This window comes from Oncorhynchus mykiss, chromosome 6 (assembly GCF_013265735.2).
Source record: "Oncorhynchus mykiss isolate Arlee chromosome 6, USDA_OmykA_1.1, whole genome shotgun sequence".
NCBI lineage: Eukaryota > Metazoa > Chordata > Actinopteri > Salmoniformes > Salmonidae > Oncorhynchus > Oncorhynchus mykiss.
In genome coordinates, this window is record NC_048570.1 from 68,502,598 (window position 1) to 68,525,267 (window position 22,670).

Genomic DNA, 22,670 nt, shown 5'->3' on the forward strand with positions numbered 1-22,670 from the left:
CTACATTTGTTGTTAGCCCAGCTAGCATGAACACTGACAGTTGTGAATCTGATGCAGCTGAAGAGCTACTGCCACCTTACCTGGGAAAGCACAGACAAAGAAGTGCAAATATGATAACTACATTGATTTGGGGTACACTTATATTGGGAGTAGTGCCTGTTATTTGTGCAGAAGAACTATCTCACAACTTGGTGAAACCTTCACTCTTGCGCAGACATTTAGAAACAAAACATGCCAATTTGAAAAATAAGCCACAGGAGTTTTTTGAGTGAAAATTAAGATGACTTTCGAGTAGTAAGACATGTATAAAAGCAACAGATATCATTAATAAGAAGGGGCTAGACGCGTCTTATATGGTGAGCTACCGAGTGGCTAGGACAGGCAAGCCCCATACTATTGTGGAGGATTTCATTCTTCCTGCTGCCACGGATATAGCTGGGACAATGCTGGGGGAAAAGGTAAAAAAAAAGCTATATACAGACAATGGCTTCATCAAACAACAGTTTCACGAAGCATCATGACATGGCAGGAGATGTTTTGAAACAATTACTGCTTTGCATACAAGCCACTGAATTATATGCATTACAGCTGGATGAGTCAACAGACGTGGTGGCCTGGCACAGCTCCTGGTATATGTCTGTTAAGTTTATGGGGGGTCAATTAAGGAAGACATCCTCTTCTGGAAACAAGGACAACAGGAGAGGATATTTTTAAAGTGCTGGACAGCTTTGTGACATCAAATGGACTTTGGTGGTCAAGAAGTGTTGGTATCTGTACTGATGGTGCAAAAGCCATGACAGGGAGACACCCGACACCGCATGGGTACACTGCAGCATCCACGGTGAGGCTCTTGCTGCCAAGGGAATGCCTGACAGCTTGAAAGACGTTTTGGACACTACAGTGAAAATGGTTAACTTTGTTAAAGCAAGGCCCCTGAACTCTTGTGTATTTTCTGCACTATGCAATGATATGGGCAGCGACCATGTAGCGCATTTACAACATACAGAAGTGTGCTGGTTATCAAGGGGCGAAGTATTGACACTTTTTTTTTGGAATTGATAGACGAGCTTAAAGATTTCCCTACTGACCATAATTTTCACAATGACGTTTCTCACACGACTGGCCTATCTGGGTGATGTTTTTTCTCACCTGAATGATCTGAATCTAGGATTACAGGAACTCTCCTCAGCTATATTCAAAGTGCGGGACAAAATTGAGGCTCTGATTTAAGAAGTTTGAGCTTTTCTCTGTCTGCATTACAAGGACAACACACAGGTCTTTCCATCATTGTATGATTTTTTTGTGTGCAAATGAACTCAAGCTTACGGACAATGTCAAATGTGATATAGTGAAGCACCTGAGTGAGTTGGGTGCGCAATTACGTAGGTACTTAACCGAAACGGATGACACAAACAACTGGATTCGTTATCCCTTTCATGCCCTGCCTCCAGTCCACTTACCAATATCTGAACAAGAGAGCCTCATCGAAATTGCAACAAGTGGTTCTGCGAAAATTGTATTTATTCCGAAGCCACTGCCAGATTTCTGGATTAGGCTGTGCTCAGACTATACCTCCTTGGCAAATTGTGCTGTTAAGACACTGATGCCCTTTGCTACCACGTACCTATGTGAGAGTGGATTCTCGGCCCTAACTAGCATGAAAACTAAATACAGGCACAGACTGTGTGTGGAAAATGATTTAAGAATGAGACTCCAATACATCCCAACGTTGCGGAGTTATATGCATCCTTTCAAGCACACCCTTCTCGTTAACCTGTGGTGAGTTAGTCACAATTTTCGATGAACAAATAAGGTTTTATATTTAAGATGGTTAAATAAAGAGCAAAATGATTTATTATTTGTGCCCTGGTCCTATAAGAGCTTTGTCACTTCCCACAAGCCAGGTTGTGACACAAACTCACTCATTCTTATGTTTAATAACTGTATCGTGTGTGTGTGGCAGGCTTACAATGATGGCAAAAAAACATTTGACATTGCGCTGACCCTGGTGCTAGAGGAGGTACTCAGATGGCGGTTGAATGTTTGAAGGGGTACGGGACTATAGAACGTTTGGGAACCACTGGTGTAGACAATGCCGCTTGTGTTGATGTTCTTATTTCTATGTGGATTTTCTTTTGACTTTAATCAGTTTGCTTTGAATGTCATCTTCACCTAGTTGTGAGACCTCTTAGGAAATTGCTCAGGGGAAGTCTCCACTACCTCTCTGTGGGTGTTTGCGACAGATCTTGCTTTGCTGTGTAGCCTAACTGTTTTCATGGTATGTGAGTTCTGAGCAACATGAGGTCAAATGTTATGTTTCCACATACCAACGCTTTGTGTGGCCACGAAAGAGATGTTTAGAAGGTACACCCAATTCTAAAGAAACATTCAATTTGAACTTAGAAACAAATAGTAAACTGGTTGAGTTCTATACCTAATGACGGTTAAGGATTTGTTGTGATTGACAGATACTGGGGGCTGATAGATACTTGATCTTCGGACTAAAACATTTTGGGGAGATTAATGACTGGTCGTTGTTGATTCAATTTGTTGATGTTTTTGGACCCATTTATTGAAGTCAAACTTTTCTCTTTCAGGTTCATCCCAGGAAGCATCGGCTGTTGCTGGAGGTGTTTGATGAGAATCGTCTGGTAAGTCATTACGATATTCCTTCAGTATGTTCAGACCTGTGGCTTTGACACTGCCACCACTGCTGCTGACTCACTTTACTAAAAGTGTAAATGACCTTGAAGGCATAGACATAGTGATAGTTATAATAATCCTGTACATATGTTTTACCAGTTAGCACTTTATGTATCTAGTCCCCACATTTTGGAGGTTCATAAGTATTTTAACAAATTCACTTGTGTATTAAACTAGTCCGAAGTTAAGTATATGAATATGCATGACCATGTTAGCAATTGAAAGAACACTGGATATTATGGGGAAATTATCTAGCCAAAGGTGAGGACACAACAGTTCATCTGACACAAGACTGAATTCAAACATTACACTTTTGATTTTATGTGCATTTTACATTTACTGTACTTTTCACAGCATTTTTCAATAACGAAAATCTGAAAATACTCTGGATACATTCAGTAACATAATAAGAATATTCATTGGCATTTTGGAATAGGCGCAAGATATTAAAAAACAATTACATTGGTTGGAGTGAGAGGTCATACTGGTGTTTCCAAGTGGCCACACACCTCTCCAAACTGTGCACAGTTCCTAAGCAATTTCAATGCACTTTTATGATATAGTTGAAGGAAAGAGCCCTCAACTATAAGTTCCTTTTTTGAGCTCTCATGGCTTTGCCATTGAGGAACTGAAGCAAGCCCACTTGTAGTTTTTTGTTTGGAACACAGCCCTGTGTCCCAACCATCACACATTACTGTTGTATACGCAATCCAAAAAGGTTCCATTTATAAATCGCAATCTGGGTCAGAGGGGCATCATTTGAAAGCTGATTCTGTTGCCGACATGGCTAGCTTAGTTATAAAATATGATTTTAGTGTTAGGCTTTCAAAAGGCACTTAAGACGTAATTTTGTTGCACAGAATGGAGTCATGAGTGCATTCAAGTGTGTGTCCTGTGGCAAATGTTCTTCACAATACGACATATCGGCTCATTGTGTCCAGGACAACCCAGGGTATAACACATGACATCCTTGTAACTCTGGATCAAACATAGCGATCGTAAATGTTGATAATGTAAATGACATGAGTTTTCAAATATGGACATGTGAAGTGCACATTTGAACTGTTGAGTGTGTGGTTTGCTGGTATAACTTCAAATGCAATATTTATTATATTTCTCAACGGTTCAACTTTCAGAACACAAACTCCTCCTGATTTACAGCATTATCCTCACTCTGACAACAAATGTGCAAAAGTAGCCCAATTACCGGGAGGGACGGGGGCATCCTCTTGTCTCGTGCGGTGCTCAAGTTTATAATGTCTGTCAGTCATACATAGTCATACATACCCATACAGCCCTGTGAACTGGAAAACCTGAGCTCTGATGTCACGTGTAGCATGTACAGGCGCTGGTTTCCAATTTCGGCGCTTATCAATGACAAAATCTGCAATTTTCAACGAGTGGAAAGGGTTAATGTGGATGAATGATGAGTGAAGGCATAAATATAATGTCCTCCCCAAGTATGTCTTGAGGGTATGATGTTTGTGCATCTAACATTCTCACTATTTATGATTCATTCATAATTATCCATAATCATGGTAGCATCCACATTAATGTTGACATGTTTGGAAACATATTCTATTCTTATTTACATTGAAAGTGACTCCAGAATGACACACTATATTATTTACCATTCATTTATATTGGGAACAACACAATCTGAAACACAACCAAAACAAATTACAAATGCATCCAACAAGTTTTTGAATAGTCACAAGTGTGATGTAGTCGTTGCGTGCTAGGAATATGAGACCAAATACTACACTTTTCACTACTTTAATACAGAAGTGAATTTCTCAATATTTGACATCTTCAACTGTGGGACTAGATACATAGTGCTTTAATTTCTAAATGGTAAAACGGATATGTATGAAGATACCCTCAAATGAAAGGTGACATTTTATACTGTTGCCTCAAATTAAACATTTGATCTCAAATCCAAAATGCTGGAGTATAGAGCCAAATTTAAAAGTTTTAGCTTCACTGTCCAAATAAGTACTTAGGGGAGTGTAAATGTGGTGTGTTATCACTTGATTCAGTCTGACAACGGTCAGAATAACTTTTACTCCATGAATAGGCCTAGTTTATATTCAAGTACGCCAACACTACCTGAGTAGGCCTACCTGTTTGTATTGCTACCTTCCAGGTGTGTTTGGCTTTCATTTTAGAGGTCGACCAATTATGATTTTTCGATAGCGATTTATTGGAGGACCAAAAGATGCCGATTTGTGTGTGTGTGTGTATATATATATATATATATATATATATATATATATATATATATATATATATATATATATATATATATATATATATATATATTTTGTAATAATGACAATTACAACAATACTGAATGAACAATGAAAACTTATTTTAACTTAATACATCAATAAAATCAATTTAGTCTCAAATAAATAATGAAACATGTTCAATTTGGTTTGTTTCTTTCTATACCATTTGTATTTCAAATACCTTTGACTGTTGGATGTTCTAATAGGTACTTTAGTATTGCCAGCCTAATCTCGGAAGTTGATAGGCTTGAAGTCAAACAGCGCAATGCTTGAAGCATTGCGAAGAGCTGCTGGCAAATGCAGTAAAGTGCTATTTGAATGAATGCTTACGAGCCTGCTGCTGCCTACCACCGCTCAGTCAGACTGCTCTATCAAATCATAGACTTAATTATAATATAATAACACACAGAAATACGAGCCTTAGTTTCTGGATTTGACCATATTAATGACCTATCATATTGTTTTTTTGTAAGATACATTTAATGCTAACTAGTACCTTACCTTGGCTCCTTGCTGCACTCGCATAACAGGTAGTCAGCCTGCCACGCAGTCTCCTCGTGGAGTGCAATGTAATCGGCCATGATCGGTGTCCAAAAATGCTGATTACCGATTGTTATGAAAACTTGAAATCGGCCCTAATTAATCGGCCATTCCGATTAATCGGTCGACCTCTATTTAATTTGTTTATTTCTGGTCTCTGTAATTGTCACATCCACATATTTTGAATTATCCAGTTACCTCTATTTCATGAGGTCTACTGACCAGTATCAAGCAGAGAATGCCAGTTGCATGTATGACCTACAATACATAAAGGAAGGTATGTTTGTGTGTATGTCAATGCCTCAGTAACATTTAGCCTAGACCTAGGTTGTTAACACTGGTGTTTTGTCCAAAAGTACAGACCTATGTTTTAACTTGTGATGAATACTAGTATACCTTTTTTATAGCAATTTGTCTCCATTAAATCCAGGTATTGGAAATAGAATATCCCCTTGGGTCTTATTAAGAGTGAAAGGTAGGCTATTTGGTTCTGAACACATTAAACTAACTCAAGTATGACCAAGCAGTGATTGTTTTAGTAGCGTTATTGTTTTGCCAACGGCCACATAGCTGAATACTTATGTGGGGGTAACTAGCCATGGCTCTGGCCTAGCTGCTTTTGATAGCATGGAGTGACAGGAGTACTGCTGACTGATACCCAGGATAGTCTCACATCTAAGTGTGTAAAGTTGTGCAAACATGGGGCCTCATCCAAATTTAAGACACACCATGTAGGCCTGACTGACTTTCATGTAAATTATAATTCATTGATATCAATAGATTTGCACAGATCTTAACCTACTGTACATGTACACAATATATCAGTGTTGATACTTTAGTGGCTCCTGAGATTTCCTGATACCCCCATGCCCATCACGGGTTGTTGTGGGAATAGTCACTATGTGGCACGTGGTGTGACGTGGGCGCTCTGACTGCGTCAGTCTCAACTGGTGAGTCATTGTCACATCCAGCCTGTGCCACTTTCATAGCATTACAGTATGGAACTGACCTGCAGGCCAGGCTGACAGTAATGCCCCAGAATAGCCCCAGCCTCACACAATAGCTTTTGGTTGATATGGAGTGGAATGTCAATGACAGCATAGCAGGAATTAAACCAACTACTGGCTGTTATATGAGGTGTCGAATGACAGGTGATGCCGCATATATCACTTTGTTTTTTCAGAGCTGCTTTATACATGAAATTAAGCTCTCTATAGTTGCCTATTTATGTGCCGAGCTAGTGTAGGAGTGAAGTTTTTTTGTAGTAGGTGTGAATGTTTAAACGTGAAAACGAAGCTAGGTCTAACCGATAAACAATTATTTTTGTTGATTAGTTTGAGTTTTCTGACTTTTGCCGTTTTGTAATAACTACCAATATCTTCCCTACATATTTCCCCGGCCACGGTGGTTTCCCAGTATGGATGCTATTCGTTTTTCTGCACCTTACATGTGGAACAATTTCCAAAACACCCTGAAATTGGGGGAATTGGTGCCTCTAGGGCTTTTCAGACTGCTGTTAGAGGACCCTTGAACTTGTTTGTTTTTTATGATTGCATTGTGTATGATTGTGTGGATTTGTTTTTTTATGATGAACGTGTATATTGTGCTTTTTTGTATAGATATGTATATTTCTGTATCTACAGGGCTCACCTGTCAAAATAGTAATTCAAAAAAGTGTGTGTGTATTAGGACACCCATTCCTCAGTTTCATATAGTATTTTGCTGAAACTCATTCCTCTTGATTTCCTGTAATTCAATACCAGTGGGTAAAAATATCTGGTGGCACAGCACAGGAGAAACATTAGAAGCATAGCTGCTGCTGGGAGCCAGTAGCGCCAGAGTCTTGAGTGAGTGGCCTGAAACAGAAATGAACAGTTCTCCATGCTGAAGAGACTCCTGTGTTTCTAGTGAGGTGACCAGGAGGAGTGGGGCTTTTGGAAGAGGCAGGGGGGTGTCGGACACGGTCTGTCTATATTTCAGAAGGCACAGTTGCGACAAGGCTGAGGTTTGGCTGGAATGGGACTTCTGCCCTTTAAAGCCTTGGTGCAGCTCTGTGACTGGGTTGAGTTTAGCTCCTTAAAGAGGCGGACCACTGGGGTTACTTCAGTCTGAGGGGCTTGTGCGTTTGGGTCGTGGCTCCACAGAAGAGCACCTGACCTCCCCAGACTGCTAGCCTTAAAGAGCAGCCCTGAGAGGAATGTAGGTTGTTACCAGAGCTATTTTGGCTATGTGCAGCCGCTAATGATTGTAATCACAGAGCAGAACGGGACTCGGAGAAGTTGCCTTGCCGCTGTTCGTTTTTTCTCCCCAGCAGGTCTCTTGCCTTGCCATGCTCACTACTGGCTCCCAGGGATTAGAGCGTTAGACGAATGGCACGCCGGCTCCGCTTGCACTTTGCGTCGAGGAGAAGCAACACGGATCCTCTGTCAGAGAGCCTGAGCAGCCATGGTGAGGAGAGCGGTCTCTGTGTGCCAACCCGCAGCCCCGCAGAGAGCCTAGCACACAGCTCTGTCCACATGAAGGTGATTCCAGGGCAGCTAGCCTTGGCTTTGCCTCCCCTGTCACCAGAGTACGGTAATTTACAGCGCTACTCATCCGTATTTATACCCAAGGTGAACACCGGTAGCGGCAGCAAGAAGAGTACTCTGCAGATCTCCCTGCAGCCCCGTGGCAAGCTGAATGGAGAGCTAGAGAACAGCACTGAGGGCGGGGAGCCAGGGGTCTGCGAGGTGGGAGCGGGCAGTGGCTCAGATGGGGGCTCCTGTAGAAACAGCACGGCCAGTGACGCAGGCTACTGCAGCAGCAGCAGCATATTTGAGCCAGAGCTCCCAGATCAGCGTAGGGCAGCCCAGGAGAGGAGTCTGCCCCGTAGGAAAGCCAGGGTCCCCCTGAGACGCTGCTCCTCCCTGGTTATATTTCCACGGAGCCCCTGTAATACACCACCAGCCTCCCCGGTCAGCCCTGTGGCTCTTCCCGCCCTGCCTCCAGTCAGGGGCTCCTACCAGACTTCTCACCAGCTCCAGTTGTCCCCCAGTGAGCCCCTGCAGGAGGACGAGACAGGTACCTCGAAAGCGTCCATCGCCACGGCGATGAACGGCCTGCGACTCTCTAAGAGCAGCTTTCCGTCAGTGGAGTTCCGAGACGCCAGGCCCATGGTGCATTTTAACGTTCCACTTCCGGATAAACCTAAAGACAAAATGGAGGCGTGTGAGAAGACTGACCGCTCGGAAAATTTAGACCGACACTCCAGTGTGCTATTGCACTTTGCCCACCAGCGACTAATGTCTGGGAAAGCATCTACAAACAGAACAACAGTCAATGTTGAATGTCCTGAATCTCTAACCCAGGCCCCTCAGTTGGAGGGTGAATGTGGCCCTCGCCACATTAAGCTGTATCGCAGCACCTCGGCTTGCTTGCTCCCCTCAGCTAAACTTTCAGAGAGGAGCCAAAGTGCCCGTCGCGCAGACAATGGAAATGGACAGGAAATGCCTGAGGAAAACCATTGTCATCACGCCTTACAAAGGAGCTTTTCTCTGGAAGTCCCCTACCATAATACTGGTATTTCATGTCACGTTTCCAACCAAAAACTAGCTAACTCTCCACATGTGCACATCCATGTGTCCCACGGCTCTGGGGCAAGGGTCTCTAGCCCTGTCATTGACGTAAACACTAACCACAAAAGGGATCACATACAAAAGAGCCCTGCAAGAAAGACCACGGTGAGTTTTTTCCTTCATTGGGTGGGGTAGGATAGGAGCTTAGCAAGGCTGAGAATAGAGAGAAATTAGGCCTATGCTTTGGCAAAATGTAGTAGAATGGGTGGTCCATTTATTGGTTAACTTATTTTCAGCTGTGTAGTGTCATAGTGTATTGGCTCATTGTGGTTGGTCTGTATTTGTACCGTTCACTTCTAACCTCAATAAATAGAGATAGTGAACACCACAAAGTGGGGTATTTATGTTGTACTTGTTATGTCCATCACCCATAAGATGGCTTATCTGAAATGCTCCGTTAGTTTCCATTTTAAATATATTGTTCTGTTTAGTAAAGCACTGAACCTACTCTCTAAGAGAGATGGCTGAGAGTTTGTGTGTAACTTTCAGTGATGTCCATTTGATAATGCTACCTCTCTTAATTTCTGATGCCATATCTAGTCTGTACCCTACATGTTGCTCTGTTTACTCAACCTTTGGGCTCCCTGCAAGCTAGCAGAAGCTACGTTCAGTAACTGAGAAGACAGCGTCAGCTAAGTCATGCGGTTAACAAGCCCAATGTGGACAAAAATTCAAAGGTATTCAGTTGTATAACAGTAAACCATTAACATACTTGAACCCAGGAGAAAGAAAAGAAAGCCTCCCTCATGCAATACTTGTCTGCGGCGGCCTTGTGAGCATGTGTACACACGTGCTTTGGTTAAGAGGGGTTTTCCGTTTTTATTATTCTATTAACGCTTTGAGTAATCAGTTTAAGTATTTACCCCTGACTAAATTTAGTTGTGAGAAAATCAGCCCCCCCCCCTCGCTATAAATAAAGCTCCTCTGAAATATTCCCTGACTCCAGATAGTCTGTCCCGCTGTTGCACTGGCCAGCCCTATGAATTCAAATTGAACAACGTGATACTAGAGAAGCGCTCAGTTATGCCAGCCATCCGCAGGCCTGGGGATCATGTTATATAGGTAGTGGGTGTTTGGCGACGGAGCCTTTTACAGTAAAAGGATGGTGTGTTCCCTTCCTCTCGGGTCCTCCTGCTAGACCGTGTTTGTAAAGCATCATGTGTCAGTCCTCCCCCTCTTTATCACTCATGCTCCATCTCCCTCTTTGCATTTAGCAGCTTGTCAAGTAAGACCTGCACCAGCAATTAGCCAGAGCTGTAACCTTTTATAACAGCTGAACTCTTATATAATCTCATTTAGGACATGAGATCCCCTCCTCTCCATACCTCTTGCTTAAGCCCAGCAGGTCATAAGCATCGGTGCTCCTGTTTTTATGATTTATTTTAATCCAGTGATAGCCTCTTAGAGAAGCTCCTCTGGAAACATAATCTGAATAACAGTTGCAAAACATGTTTATTTAATTTATTCCACAGGACACTTTTGTTGACATTTTTGACTGGTATATTAACTTTAATTAGCTCAAATCAGTGCTGTTGCCTGGCAATGGCTTGTGCCATTTAAAGAGGACTGACTGATGCCATATGTTCCTGTATTTTGACTCTGTCTCAAAGTAAGAGTTATCTCTGATGTAGGGGAAACTAGATACTCAAAATGCTGGTGTATGTGTAGCCTGTCAGTGGAGCGTGAAGAGAAGGAAGACAAAAGCGTGCTGCCAGAATTGTGCCAGTGTGGTTTAGTCACGCGGCGAGAGCTTTGTTGTTGGAATCAGAGGCGAGCCCTCATGGCCTCCACTGTGGCTAGATCTCCTCCCCCTTTTTTATTTTTCCCCCGTTATTTTACCAGGTAAGTTAACTGAGAACATGTTCTCATTTGCAGCAATGACCTGGGGAATAGTTACAGGGGAAAGGAGGGGGATGAATGAGCCAATTGTAAACTGGGGATTATTAGGTGACCGTGATGTTTTGAGGGCCAGATTGGGAATTTAGCCAGGACACCGGGGTTAACGCCCCTACTCTTACAATAAGTGCCATGGGATCTTTAATGACCTCAGAGAGTCAGGACACCCGTTTAACATCCCATCTCAAAGACGGCACCCTACACAGGGCAGTGTCCCCAATCACTGCCCTAGGGCATTGGGATATATTTTTTAGACCAGAGGAAAGAGTGCCTCCTACTGGCCCTCCAACACCACTTCCAGCAGCATCTGGTCTCCCATCCAGGGACTGACCAGGACCAACCCTGCTTAGCTTCAGAAGCAAGCCAGCAGTGGTATGCAGGGTGGTATGCTGGGTGGTATTACTTTGTCTCTCTTGTTCTGTCTTTCCCACTCTTCTTCCCTCTGCCTCTGTCCCTTGCCCATCTCTCGTGAGCTGACCATATGCCTTTTGGACATTGACAAGGCTAAGCACCATCTTGATCTGAGCCCTGATACCTCACTGAGCCTGATAAGTGACCATTTCTTCTGGTCAGTCCATACACCTTAATCGCTATTTGGCGGTTTAAAGAGTAGCAGCCCCAGAATCACGATCAGCTCAGTGTTGTGGCCAAACACAGAGGATAAACAAGACACCAAGCACAAGAATGAAGGAAAGGAGAATGAGATGAATGACAGTCTCATAATGTAAACATTGAATCTCCCTAATCATGACGATCAGTCCCCAGGCAGTGAATTTCAACAGAGTTCAAAGGTCATGCTCGTTATATGCATCCCATCTGAGTGTTGTCCTGGATGATGTAAGAATTACCTGCTTTTCCTTTCAAGGTCATGTGTACAGATACTGTACAGTAGCATAGCTGTTGGCAAACAACACTGTTTTCCAGGACCAAGCTGGTTAGCTACAGTAATTGGACTCTACCGAAAATGAATAGCAGCATGCGTTGTTCCCTCTAATTTTTGCAGCACTGAGCAAATGTCAGGTCCGATGAGTACAAACTTCAACGTTGTGAAAATTCTCTGCAACTTCCGTTGTGAACACTGAGGTTGTACCCCCTTTAATTTACTGTTTTAACAGTGACCAGGTAGGCTACTGTGACTATTTGATCATAATCTAGGCCTACCATAAAAAAAACAATGGAGAAAATGCATCAGAGAACCGCTGTTTCCATATTCAAATGTTATATCATTCAGCCTACAGAAGGCCTACATTCCAAGAGACTTTTGAAAAAAACATGCAGGGCTTGACATTAACCTGTTTATCCACTTGTCCTTCAGATGAGGTGGTGACTGAACATTTTTGTTTGATGCAAGAAACCACTTTACAAAATAAAATGTATTATTATTCCCATACCGTTATCACAGAGAATCAGACACATTATGCTACCCTCTGCCTATTGGTTACTTAGCTTATTCAAGCCAAGGTCTACTGCAGCTCTGATTGGTTATGGCGGACCGGTCTGTGTAGAGTGCAGGCCTGAGTCGTGCTTGTCAATGCAATAGAAATCCTACTCCGATGTGCTCTGCCAACAAAATCCCTTGCATAGTTAGTTTTGCATACTAATTATTTTTGTTTCGTTATGTTGTATTGAAAGTGGCTATTGCCTTGATTCGATCACAATTCCCACAGTAAAGGGAAATGTTGATATTGTTAAATAATGGGGAGAACTCTAGAAAGTTGAGTAAAGTTCAATCTCGCACTTCTCTGCGCAGGCTGATATTTCTTCTGCTTGGCAGTTCTGACCGCATGTACGTTTTTGTGTTCTTTTTTTGATGCATCAGAGCACCAGAACAGATTTTTTTCTAAATTGCCTTAGTAAACCTTGTGACCTTGATAGTGATCTATCAAAATGGTGTAATTTGTTCCCCCTGAACTCTTACCTTTTTTTATCTGGCCTGTGATCTTATCGAGATCTGAGGCAAATGTGTATAAGACCTCTTGTCTTGATGGATTTAGCTTCAGTAGAGCGAATAAATACAAAGTGAGTAGAGCGTATGGAAACAGTTTTTAAGATGAGAAAGGATTATGTGATTCGTCTTGTTTTCCATGTTGAGAGGCTCACTTAATGTCCATGGATACGTGTATGGACGTTTGAGCAGTACAGTATGCCTGGCGGAACCAGTTTTTCTGCAAGCTGTGGTTTTGGAAGCTGCTACAGGAAGGGGCTTTGTTTGGTGGCAAAGTGGCTGCAGAGCAGGTGCATCCAGACCAGAAGACCCCACATGCAGACCCAGCTTTGTCCCTCTCTGAGGTGGTTTGTTGGCAGGCAGACTCTCTCCATGGAGCAGAAAATTGTCCTCTTCTCCTGCACAGACCATTAACTAACTCCTTGCAGTTGAAACACTTGGCCAAGGCCGTCCTTTCCCTTACATTACCACCACAACTGAGGCTTAAAAACAGAGGCTAATTGCAAAGCATTCTTCGACTTATAATTATTTTTTATACATACCGGTAAGTGGATGTTTTATCTGATAAACCTCATCAAAATAAATCACTCTGGCCTTTCTCTACCCTATAATGGGAAAGGTCTGTTCAGTAGGAGCTGCACTTATTCAGAATTCTACACAGCTTTTTCATTGTTTTCTATTTTCATTATTGAACTTATCTTTTTTTATATGACATTCTTTATGACAAGATAATATATCCACCACACCGGGGCTCCAGAGACCGAGAGAGAGAATTCCTCTACTTTGTGATTTGACCTTAATTTTCAACATATGATGTGTTTTCCTGAGAGAACCAGGGCATGGAAGAAGAGGAAGATTATGAGTATTATAGTCTAGTACTTTCACATTTTGGATGGACTGTTTACTGCTCTGTTTGTGTAGAGGCCTTCCATACATTTGGTTTTGAAAACCTGTTCAGACATTGAGTCAGACAAGAAATATACATTTAGAAACACTATACCTTTTTGAAGTGGACTAAATCGTTGTTTATTCATTCAACCATTTAAAAAAAACAAGCACACATAAAACTTGAAAAAGCCATAAACAGTATTGCAGTTAAATAATAATACAAAAACAAAAAAGAACATCTATCATCATTCCAGTTACATCATAAATGTTATTCATATGGGCACAGAAGACATCAAACATATTTTTACTTTATTTTTAAAGCTGCCCAGAGAGGATGTTGTTTTTATGGGCAGAGGCAACTCATTCCATTCTGAGGCTCCAGCATTACTCCTGAACCTGTATAAGCACATATCAGCAACACCTGATCTGGTGCTGTGATTGTGTACATCCCTAACACGAGGAAAGTCATCACTTAGATATCTGGGCGCATGACCATAAATACTCCTGTAAACCAAACCTAGTCCAATCTGGGACACCCTAGCCTCAACAGGCAGCCAGTTTAGTTCCTGAAAGCAGCTCCTGCCTATGTGAGTACGTGGACTCACTTTCAATACTACCCTGATCAGCTTATTCTGGGCTATCTGGAGCTTCCCCTTCATAAGTCTAGATAAGCCCCCAAACCAGGAAGTACTAGCAAAGTCAAAATGGCATTGAATAAGGGCAGTAGCTAGCACTTTCATGGAGTCCTTATCAAGCAGCTTGGACTTTCTAGACAAAAACATAGTCCTGGCGTTAACCTTCCCTAGCACTTCATTGGCCATGCTCACACCTCCCAAGCTTCCATCAAGGATACATCCCAAGTAGCTAACAGAGGTTTTAGTAGTCAGCACCTCACCCCCTAACTCAACTCTGATTTCAGATGACCTACACAATTTAGGTCTGGATCCAAAAATAATTGCTTCAGTTTTCCCCAAGTGCAGAGAGAGCTTATTACCTCCAAGCCGTTTGTTAATGTTAGAAAGCTTTGTGCTAAATATACTCTCCAACACAGTTTTACTTTTGTGAGACACAAGAAGTGTAGAGTCATCCGCATAAAGAAAAAGACTGCAAAAACAAGCATGTTTCATATCATTAATATACAATAAAAACCGCAGAGGCCCAAGCACGCTCCCCTGCAGAACGCCACAAATCATTGGTTTTGCCTGAGACAGTGAACCATTAACCTCTACTACTTGCTCCCTTCCTGATAAATAGGACTTTACCCAGCCTAGAGGGATACTGCTTAACCCCAGTGCCTCCAGTTTGGAGATTAGGAGACAGTAGTTAACTGTATCAAAGGCCTTCTGTAGGTCAAGCAGTACCATTCCACACAGATTTCCCTCATCAATCTCTTTCCTGATGAAGTCAGTCAAGTAAAGTAGACCTGAATCAGTGGAGTATGTTTTTCTAAAACCTGACTGAAAATCATACATTAGACCCTGTTTGTTAACATATTCATACATTTGCTCATGTACAACTCTCCATGATCTTTGATGTTACAGAGGATAGATACAGGCCTATAATTCCCAGGGTCAGATTTTATCCCTTTCTTATACAGAGGTATAACTTTAGCTTGTTTCATGTCCCTGGGAAAGGTACCTTGTTCGTGAGAGAGATTAACGATATGCATAGTACAAGGGCCAATTTGCTCAGCAGAATCTATAAGAAACCGTGCAGGAATATTATCCAGGTCTGTGGCTTTGGAGTATTTAAGCTCTTCCAGCATACTGACTATTTTGGCTGTTTCTACCTTTGCAAAAAGAAAGAGTTTGGCTGAACCCCTAACTCTACATAATACTTTTTGACTTGGTTGCTTCCATACAAACCAGAACAGAAGTAAAAAATAAAAGTTGAATTCATTGTCAACCTCTGCTTTTTCATATACAGTGCCTTGCGAAAGTATTCGGCCCCCTTGAACTTTGCGACCTTTTGCCACATTTCAGGCTTCAAACATAAAGATATAAAACTGTATTTGTTTGTGAAGAATCAACAACAAGTGGGACACAATCATGAAGTGGAACGACATTTATTGGATATTTCAAACTTTTTTAACAAATCAAAAACTGAAAAATTGGGCGTGCAAAATTATTCAGCCCCCTTAAGTTAATACTTTGTAGCGCCACCTTTTGCTGCGATTACAGCTGTAAGTCGCTTGGGGTATGTCTCTATCAGTTTTGCACATCGAGAGACTGAATTTTTTTCCCATTCCTCCTTACAAAACAGCTCGAGCTCAGTGAGGTTGGATGGAGAGCATTTGTGAACAGCAGTTTTCAGTTCTTTCCACAGATTCTCGATTGGATTCAGGTCTGGACTTTGACTTGGCCATTCTAACACCTGGATATGTTTATTTTTGAACCATTCCATTGTAGATTTTGCTTAATGTTTTGGATCATTGTCTTGTTGGAAGACAAATCTTCATCCCAGTCTCAGGTCTTTTGCAGACTCCATCAGGTTTTCTTCCAGAATGGTCCTGTATTTGGCTCCATCCATCTTCCCGTCAATTTTAACCATCTTCCCTATCCCTGCTGAAGAAAAGCAGGCCCAAACCATGATGCTGCCACCACCATGTTTGACAGTGGGGATGGTGTGTTCAGGGTGATGAGCTGTTGCTTTTACGCCAAACATAACGTTTTGCATTGTTGTCAAAAAGTTCAATTTTGGTTTCATCTGACCAGAGCACCTCCTTCCACATGTTTGGTGTGTCTCCCAGGTGGCTTGTGGCAAACTTTAAACAACACTTTTTATGGATATCTTTAAGAAATGGCTTTCTTCTTGCCACTCTTCCATAAAGGCCAGATTTGTGCAATATACGACTGATTGTTGTCCTATGGACAGAGCCTCCCACCTCAGCTGTAGATCTCTGCAGTTCATCCAGAGTGATCATGGGCCTCTTGGCTGCATCTCTGATCAGTCTTTTCCTTGTATGAGCTGAAAGTTTAGAGGGACGGCCAGGTCTTGGTAGATTTACAGTGGTCTGATACTCCTTCCATTTCAATATTATTGCTTGCACAGTGCTCCTTGGGATGTTTAAAGCGTGGGAAATCTTTTTGTATCCAAATACGGCTTTAAACTTCTTCACAACAGTATCTCGGACCTGCCTGGTGTGTTCCTTGTTCTTCATGATGCTCTCTGCGCTTTTAACGGACCTCTGAGACTATCACAGTGCAGGTGCATTTATACGGAGACTTGATTACACACAGGTGGATTGTATTTATCATCATTAGTCATTTAGGTCAACATTGGATCATTCAGAGATCCTCACTGAACTTCTGGAGAGTTTGCTGCACTGAAAGTAAAGGGGCTGAATCATTTTGCACGCCCAATTTTTCAGTTTTTGATTTGTTAAAAAAGTTTGAAATATCCAATAAATGTCGTTCCACTTCATGATTGTGTCCCACTTGTTGTTGATTCTTCACACAAAAATACAGTTTTATATCTTTGTTTGAAGCCTGAAATGTGGCAAAAGGTCGCAAAGTTCAAGGGGGCCGAATACTTTCGCAAGGCACTGTACCATCTCCCACTTGATGTTCAGTCAAATACAGTTTTAGTTTGTTTTTGGTAGTACTACTACAGCATAGTTACTTAAATGATTTTTAAAGCTTTTTAGGGTAATTTGTGTTCTCAATTGTTTTCCCAGCAAAGTAACCCCTCTTAGCTTTATCCATCCTGCTCTGTGCTTCATTTCTGTGATGTTTTTATAGGACAAAATCATGCTGCTCTTGAGTTCTTAAATTTTTTAAAGTCCTTATCCTTGCTAGGATAGATTCTAGAATTTCATGATTAAACCAAGGGCTAGATCTCTGCTTTACCCTGACCCGTCTAATGGGAACCATCACATTCACCACATCAAGGAATCTACATTTAAAGACTTCCCAGGCACTGTCTACCCCTACACTATCTTGCACAGGTGACCAGTCAATTTTACCCACTTCCTCCCTAAACTTTTCAACACAGTATTTTTTGAGTCCTCTGATTCTAACGGTGTTGTGACACTTAAATAATATATCTTTAAAAAGCGTCCTTGTGCAAAATGTAATAAAATTATCACTGATTCCATATACTATTACTCTACTCTGCATTATTTTAGATTTATCAGACATCAATATTAAGTCAATCATACTTTGCACTGTTTCACATATCCCGGTGGGATCTTTTATCATTTGGGTCAGAGCAAGTAATCTACAAAAGTGCATAAATACATTGTGGGTATGGCTATTCTCTTTGCAGACATCAGTATTGAAATCCCCTAACAAAATGATTTCCTTCAACAGGAGGAAATATGAACTTTGCACATATGAAACTTTGTTTCATCTCATCAGTTATAATTGTTTTATCCTTTATGTATACCATTAAATGCTGAGACATTTTAATGACTGGTCAATTGGAGTGTATTTGAGCCTAGCTCGGTAATAGCAATAACAAACGTTCATGTTTTACATTTTTGAGTGAAGAAATCCGAGCTCTTACTTGACAGTTTGAAAATTACCCATTTTAAAATCCAGACTTATTTCACCAGCTGGAAACCGTTTAAAAAAATGGTTTTATTCCAACAACAAAACCTCTGTTGGCCTACTTTTGCCAGCCTTTTTGTCTGGTGGCGTTGAATCCATCATACACATACACTTCCTCTCTATTTGAATCCAATCACAATGCCGTCTCTCCAATATTTGGAAATAGAAATAATGATGATGACTTCGTAAAGATTTGCAAACTTGCGAAAATAACATTATCATTGCTATGACCTAGTCAGAAATACACTATGTACAAAAGTATGTGGAAACACCTTCAAATGACTGGATTCGGCTATTTCAGCCACAGCCATTAAATCGAGCACACAGCCATGCGATCTCCACAGACAAACATTGGAAGTATATGACCTTACTGAAGAGGTCAGTGACTTTCAACGTGGCATAGGATGCCACCTTTCCAACAAGTCAGGACGTCAATTTTCTGCCCTGCTAGAGTTGCCCCAGTCAATTGTAAGTGCTGTTATTGTGAAGTGGAAACATCTAGGAGCAACAATGGCTCAGCCGCGAAGTGGTAGGCTACGCAAGCTCACATAACGTGAATGCTGAAGCGCATAGCGCGGAAAAATTGTCTGTCCTCGGTTGCAACACTCGCTACCGAGTTCCAAACTGCCTCTGGAAGCAACGTCAGCACAATAACTGTTCGCCGGGAGCTTCATGAAATGGGTTTCCATGTGCAATGCCAAGCGTCGACTGGAATGGTGTCAAGCTCACTGCCATTGAACTCTGGAGCAGTGGAAATGCGTTCTCTGGTGTGATGAATCACACTTCACCGTCTGGCAGTCCGACGGGTTTGGCGGATGCCAGGAGAACGCTACCTGCCCGTATGCATAGTCCTAGCTGTAAAGTTTGGTGGAGGAGGAATAATGTTCTGGAGCTGTTTTTTATGGTTCGGTCTAGGCCCCTTAGTTCCAGTGAAGGGAGATCTTAACCCTTCAGCATTCAATAACGTTCTAGATTATTCTGTACTTCCAACTTTGGCAACAGTTTGGAGAAGGCCCTTTCCTGTTTCAGCATGACAATGCCCCCGTGAACAAAGCAAAGTCCATACACAAATGGTTTGTCGATCGGTGTGGAAGAACTTGACTGGCATGCACAGAGCCCTGACCTCAATCCCATCGAACACCTTTGGGATGAATTGGAACGCCGACTTCGAGCCAGGCTTAATCGCCCAACATCAGTGCCCGACCTCACTAATGCTCTTGTTTTATTTAAAAATAATAATAATAATAATCACCTTTGACCATGTAGGCCAGTTGAGAACAAGTTCTCATTTACAACTGCGACTTGGCCAGGATAAAAAAATAAAATAAAAGCAGTGTGACAAAAACAACAGTTACACATAAACAAACGTACAGTCAACAACTCAATAGAAAAATCTTTGTACGGTGTGTGCAAATGTAAAAGAGTAGGGAGGTAAGGCAATATAGGCCATAGAGGTGAAATAATTACAATTTAGCATGAACACTGGAGTGAAAGATGTGCAGATGATGATGTGCAAGTAGAGATACTGGGGTGCAAAAGAGCAAGAGGATAAATAATATGGGGTTGAGGTAGTTGGGTGTGCTATTTACAGATTGGTGTGTACAGGTACAGTGATCGGTAAGCTGCACTGACAGCTGATGTTTAAAGTTAGAGAGGGTGTTCCAGTCATTGGCAGCAGAGACCTGGAAGGCAGCCAAAGGAAGTGTTGGCTTTGGGGATGACCAGTGGAATATTCCTGCTGGAGTGCGTGCTACGGGTGGGTGTTGCTATGGTGACCAGTGAGCTGAGAAGGCGGGGCTTACCCTAGCAAAGACTTATAGATGACCTGGAGCCAGTGGGTTTGGCGACGAATATGTAGTGAGGACAAGCCAACGAGAGCATACAGGTCGCAGTGGTGGGTAGTATATGGGGCTTTGGTGACAAAACGGATGGCACTGTGATAGACTACATCCAATTTGCTGAGTAGTTTTGGAGGCTGTTTTGTGAATGACATCGTCGAAGTCAAGGATCGGTAGGATAGTCAGTTTTACAAGGGTATGTTTGGCAGTATAAGCGAATGAGGCTTTGTTTGTTGTTGTCCACATATTCTAAGTCAGAACCGTCCAGAGTAGTGATGCTTGTCGGACTGGCGGGTGCAGGCAACAATTGGTTGAAGAGCGTGAATTTAGTTTTACTAGCATTTAAAAGCAGTTGGAGGCCATTGATGGAGTGTTTTATGGCATTGAAGCTCGTTAATAACCTCTTAAAGCTAGGGGGCACTTTTTATTTTTGGAAAAATAAAGTTCCCAAAGTAAACAGCCTATTTCTCGGGACCAGATGCTAGAATATGCATATAATTGTCAGCTTAGGATAGAAAAGTTTCCAAAACTGTAAAAATATTGTCTGTGAGTATAACAGAACTGATATTTCAGGCGAAAGCCTAAGAAAAATCAATCAGGAAGTGACTCATATTTTGAAACTGTTGTGTTCCTATGCATCCCTATTGGCCATTGAAAGGGATATCAACCAGATTCCCTTTTCTACATATTCCCTAAGGTGTCTACAGCCTTTAGACGTAGTTTCACGCCTTTATGTTGAAGAATGAGCGTAAAGGACCACATTGCGTAAGTGGCCAGCTGAGGGCTCTGAGTGATTCTTGCATTAAAAGAAAGAGGTAGCCATTTTTCCTCTCGGTCCTACTGAAAAGCCAATTGTCCCGGTTGATATATTATCGAATAGATATTGGAAAAACACCTTGAGGATTGATTATAAAAAACGTTTGCCATGTTTCTGTCGATATTATGGATATAATTTTAATTTCTTTTCGGCGTTGTCGTGACCGCTATTTCCGGAGGATTTCTCAACATAACGACAAACAAATGGAGGTATTTTGGTTATAAAAATAATCTTTATGGAACAAAAGGAACATTTGCTGTCTAACTGGGAGTCTCGTCAGTGAAAACACCCGAAGATCATCAAAGGTAAACGGTTCATTTGATTGCTTTTCTGATTTTCGTGACCAAGCTTCCTGCTGCTAGCTGGACATAATGCTATGCTAGGCTATCGATAAACTTACACAAACGCTTGTCTTTCTTTGGCTGTAAAGCATCATTTCAAAATCTGAGATACGACAGTGTGATTAGCAAAAGGCTACGCTGTGTTTCGCTATATTTCACTTGTGATTTCATGAATATGAATATTTTCTAGTAATATTTTTGGGCCGTTGCGCTATGCTTATTAGTGTAGTTGATGACAATTCTCCAGGATCCGGGTTGGGTAGTTCCAAGATTAACACAGTGTCCAAGGAAGGGCCAGACGTATACATAATGTTGTCTTCTGCGTAGAGGTGGATCAGAGAATCGCCAGCAGCAAGAGCGACGTCATTGATGTATACAGAGAAAAGAGCCGGCCCGAGAATTGAACCCTGTGGCACCCCCATAGACTGCCAGAGGTCCGGACAACAGGCCCTCCGGTTTGACACACTGAACTATATCAGAGAAGTAGTTGGTGAACCAGGCGAGGCAGTCATTTGAGAAGCCAATGCTATTGAGTCTGCCGATAAGAATGCGGTGATTGACAATCGAAAGCCTTGGACAGGCAGCTTTCCAATCTTTGCGGATCTCAGACGATACGAAAGAGAGGTTGAACAAGCTAGCAATAGGGGTTACAACAATTTCGGCGATGGATTTTAAAGGGTCCAGATTGTCTAGCCCAGCTGATTTGTAGGGATCCTGCTTTTGCAGCTCTTTCAGAACATCAACTATCTGGATTTGGGTGAAGGAGAAGCGGGGGGTGGGGGGGTGGCTTGGGCAAGTTGCTGCAGTGGGTGCTGAGCTGTTGGTAGGCGTAGCCGGGTGGAAAGCATGGCCAGCCATAGAAAATGATTATTGAAATGATTGATTATGTAGATTTATCGGTGGTGGCAGAGTTTCATAGCCTCAGTGCAGTGGGCAGCTGGGAGGAGGTGCTCTTATTCTCCATGACTTTACAGTGTCCCAAAACTTTTAGGAATTTGTACTACAGGATGCAAATTTCTGTTTGAAAAAGCTAGCCTTAGCTTTCCTAACTGACTGTGTATATTGGTTCCTGACTTCCCTGAAAAGTTGCATATCGCTGGGGCTATTCGATGTTAATGCACAACACCACAGGATGTTTTTGTATTAATCAAGGGCAGTTAAGTCTGGAGTGAACCAAGGGCTACAGTGCCTTGCGAGAGTATTCAGCCCCCTTGAACTTTGCGACCTTTTGCCACATTTCAGGCTTC

The 22,670-nt window shown here is 42.0% G+C and overlaps 1 protein-coding gene across 5 annotated transcripts in view; it reads left to right on the plus strand.

Moving 5' to 3' along the window:
• LOC110526425 (E3 ubiquitin-protein ligase NEDD4) overlaps positions 1–22,670 on the plus strand; it is a 51,121-nt gene that overhangs the window by 7,569 nt on the left and 20,882 nt on the right. For 2 of the 5 annotated variants that reach the window (XM_036980820.1, XM_036980819.1), the window contains one exon: positions 2,598–2,651. In XM_036980820.1, the coding sequence (XP_036836715.1) occupies positions 2,598–2,651 (54 nt within the window). Of the gene's footprint in view, positions 1–2,308; positions 2,365–2,597; positions 2,652–7,357; positions 9,254–22,670 lie in introns of those variants that run through there. The other 3 variants (XM_021607395.2, XM_021607396.2, XM_036980821.1) reach the window with 2 other exon arrangements.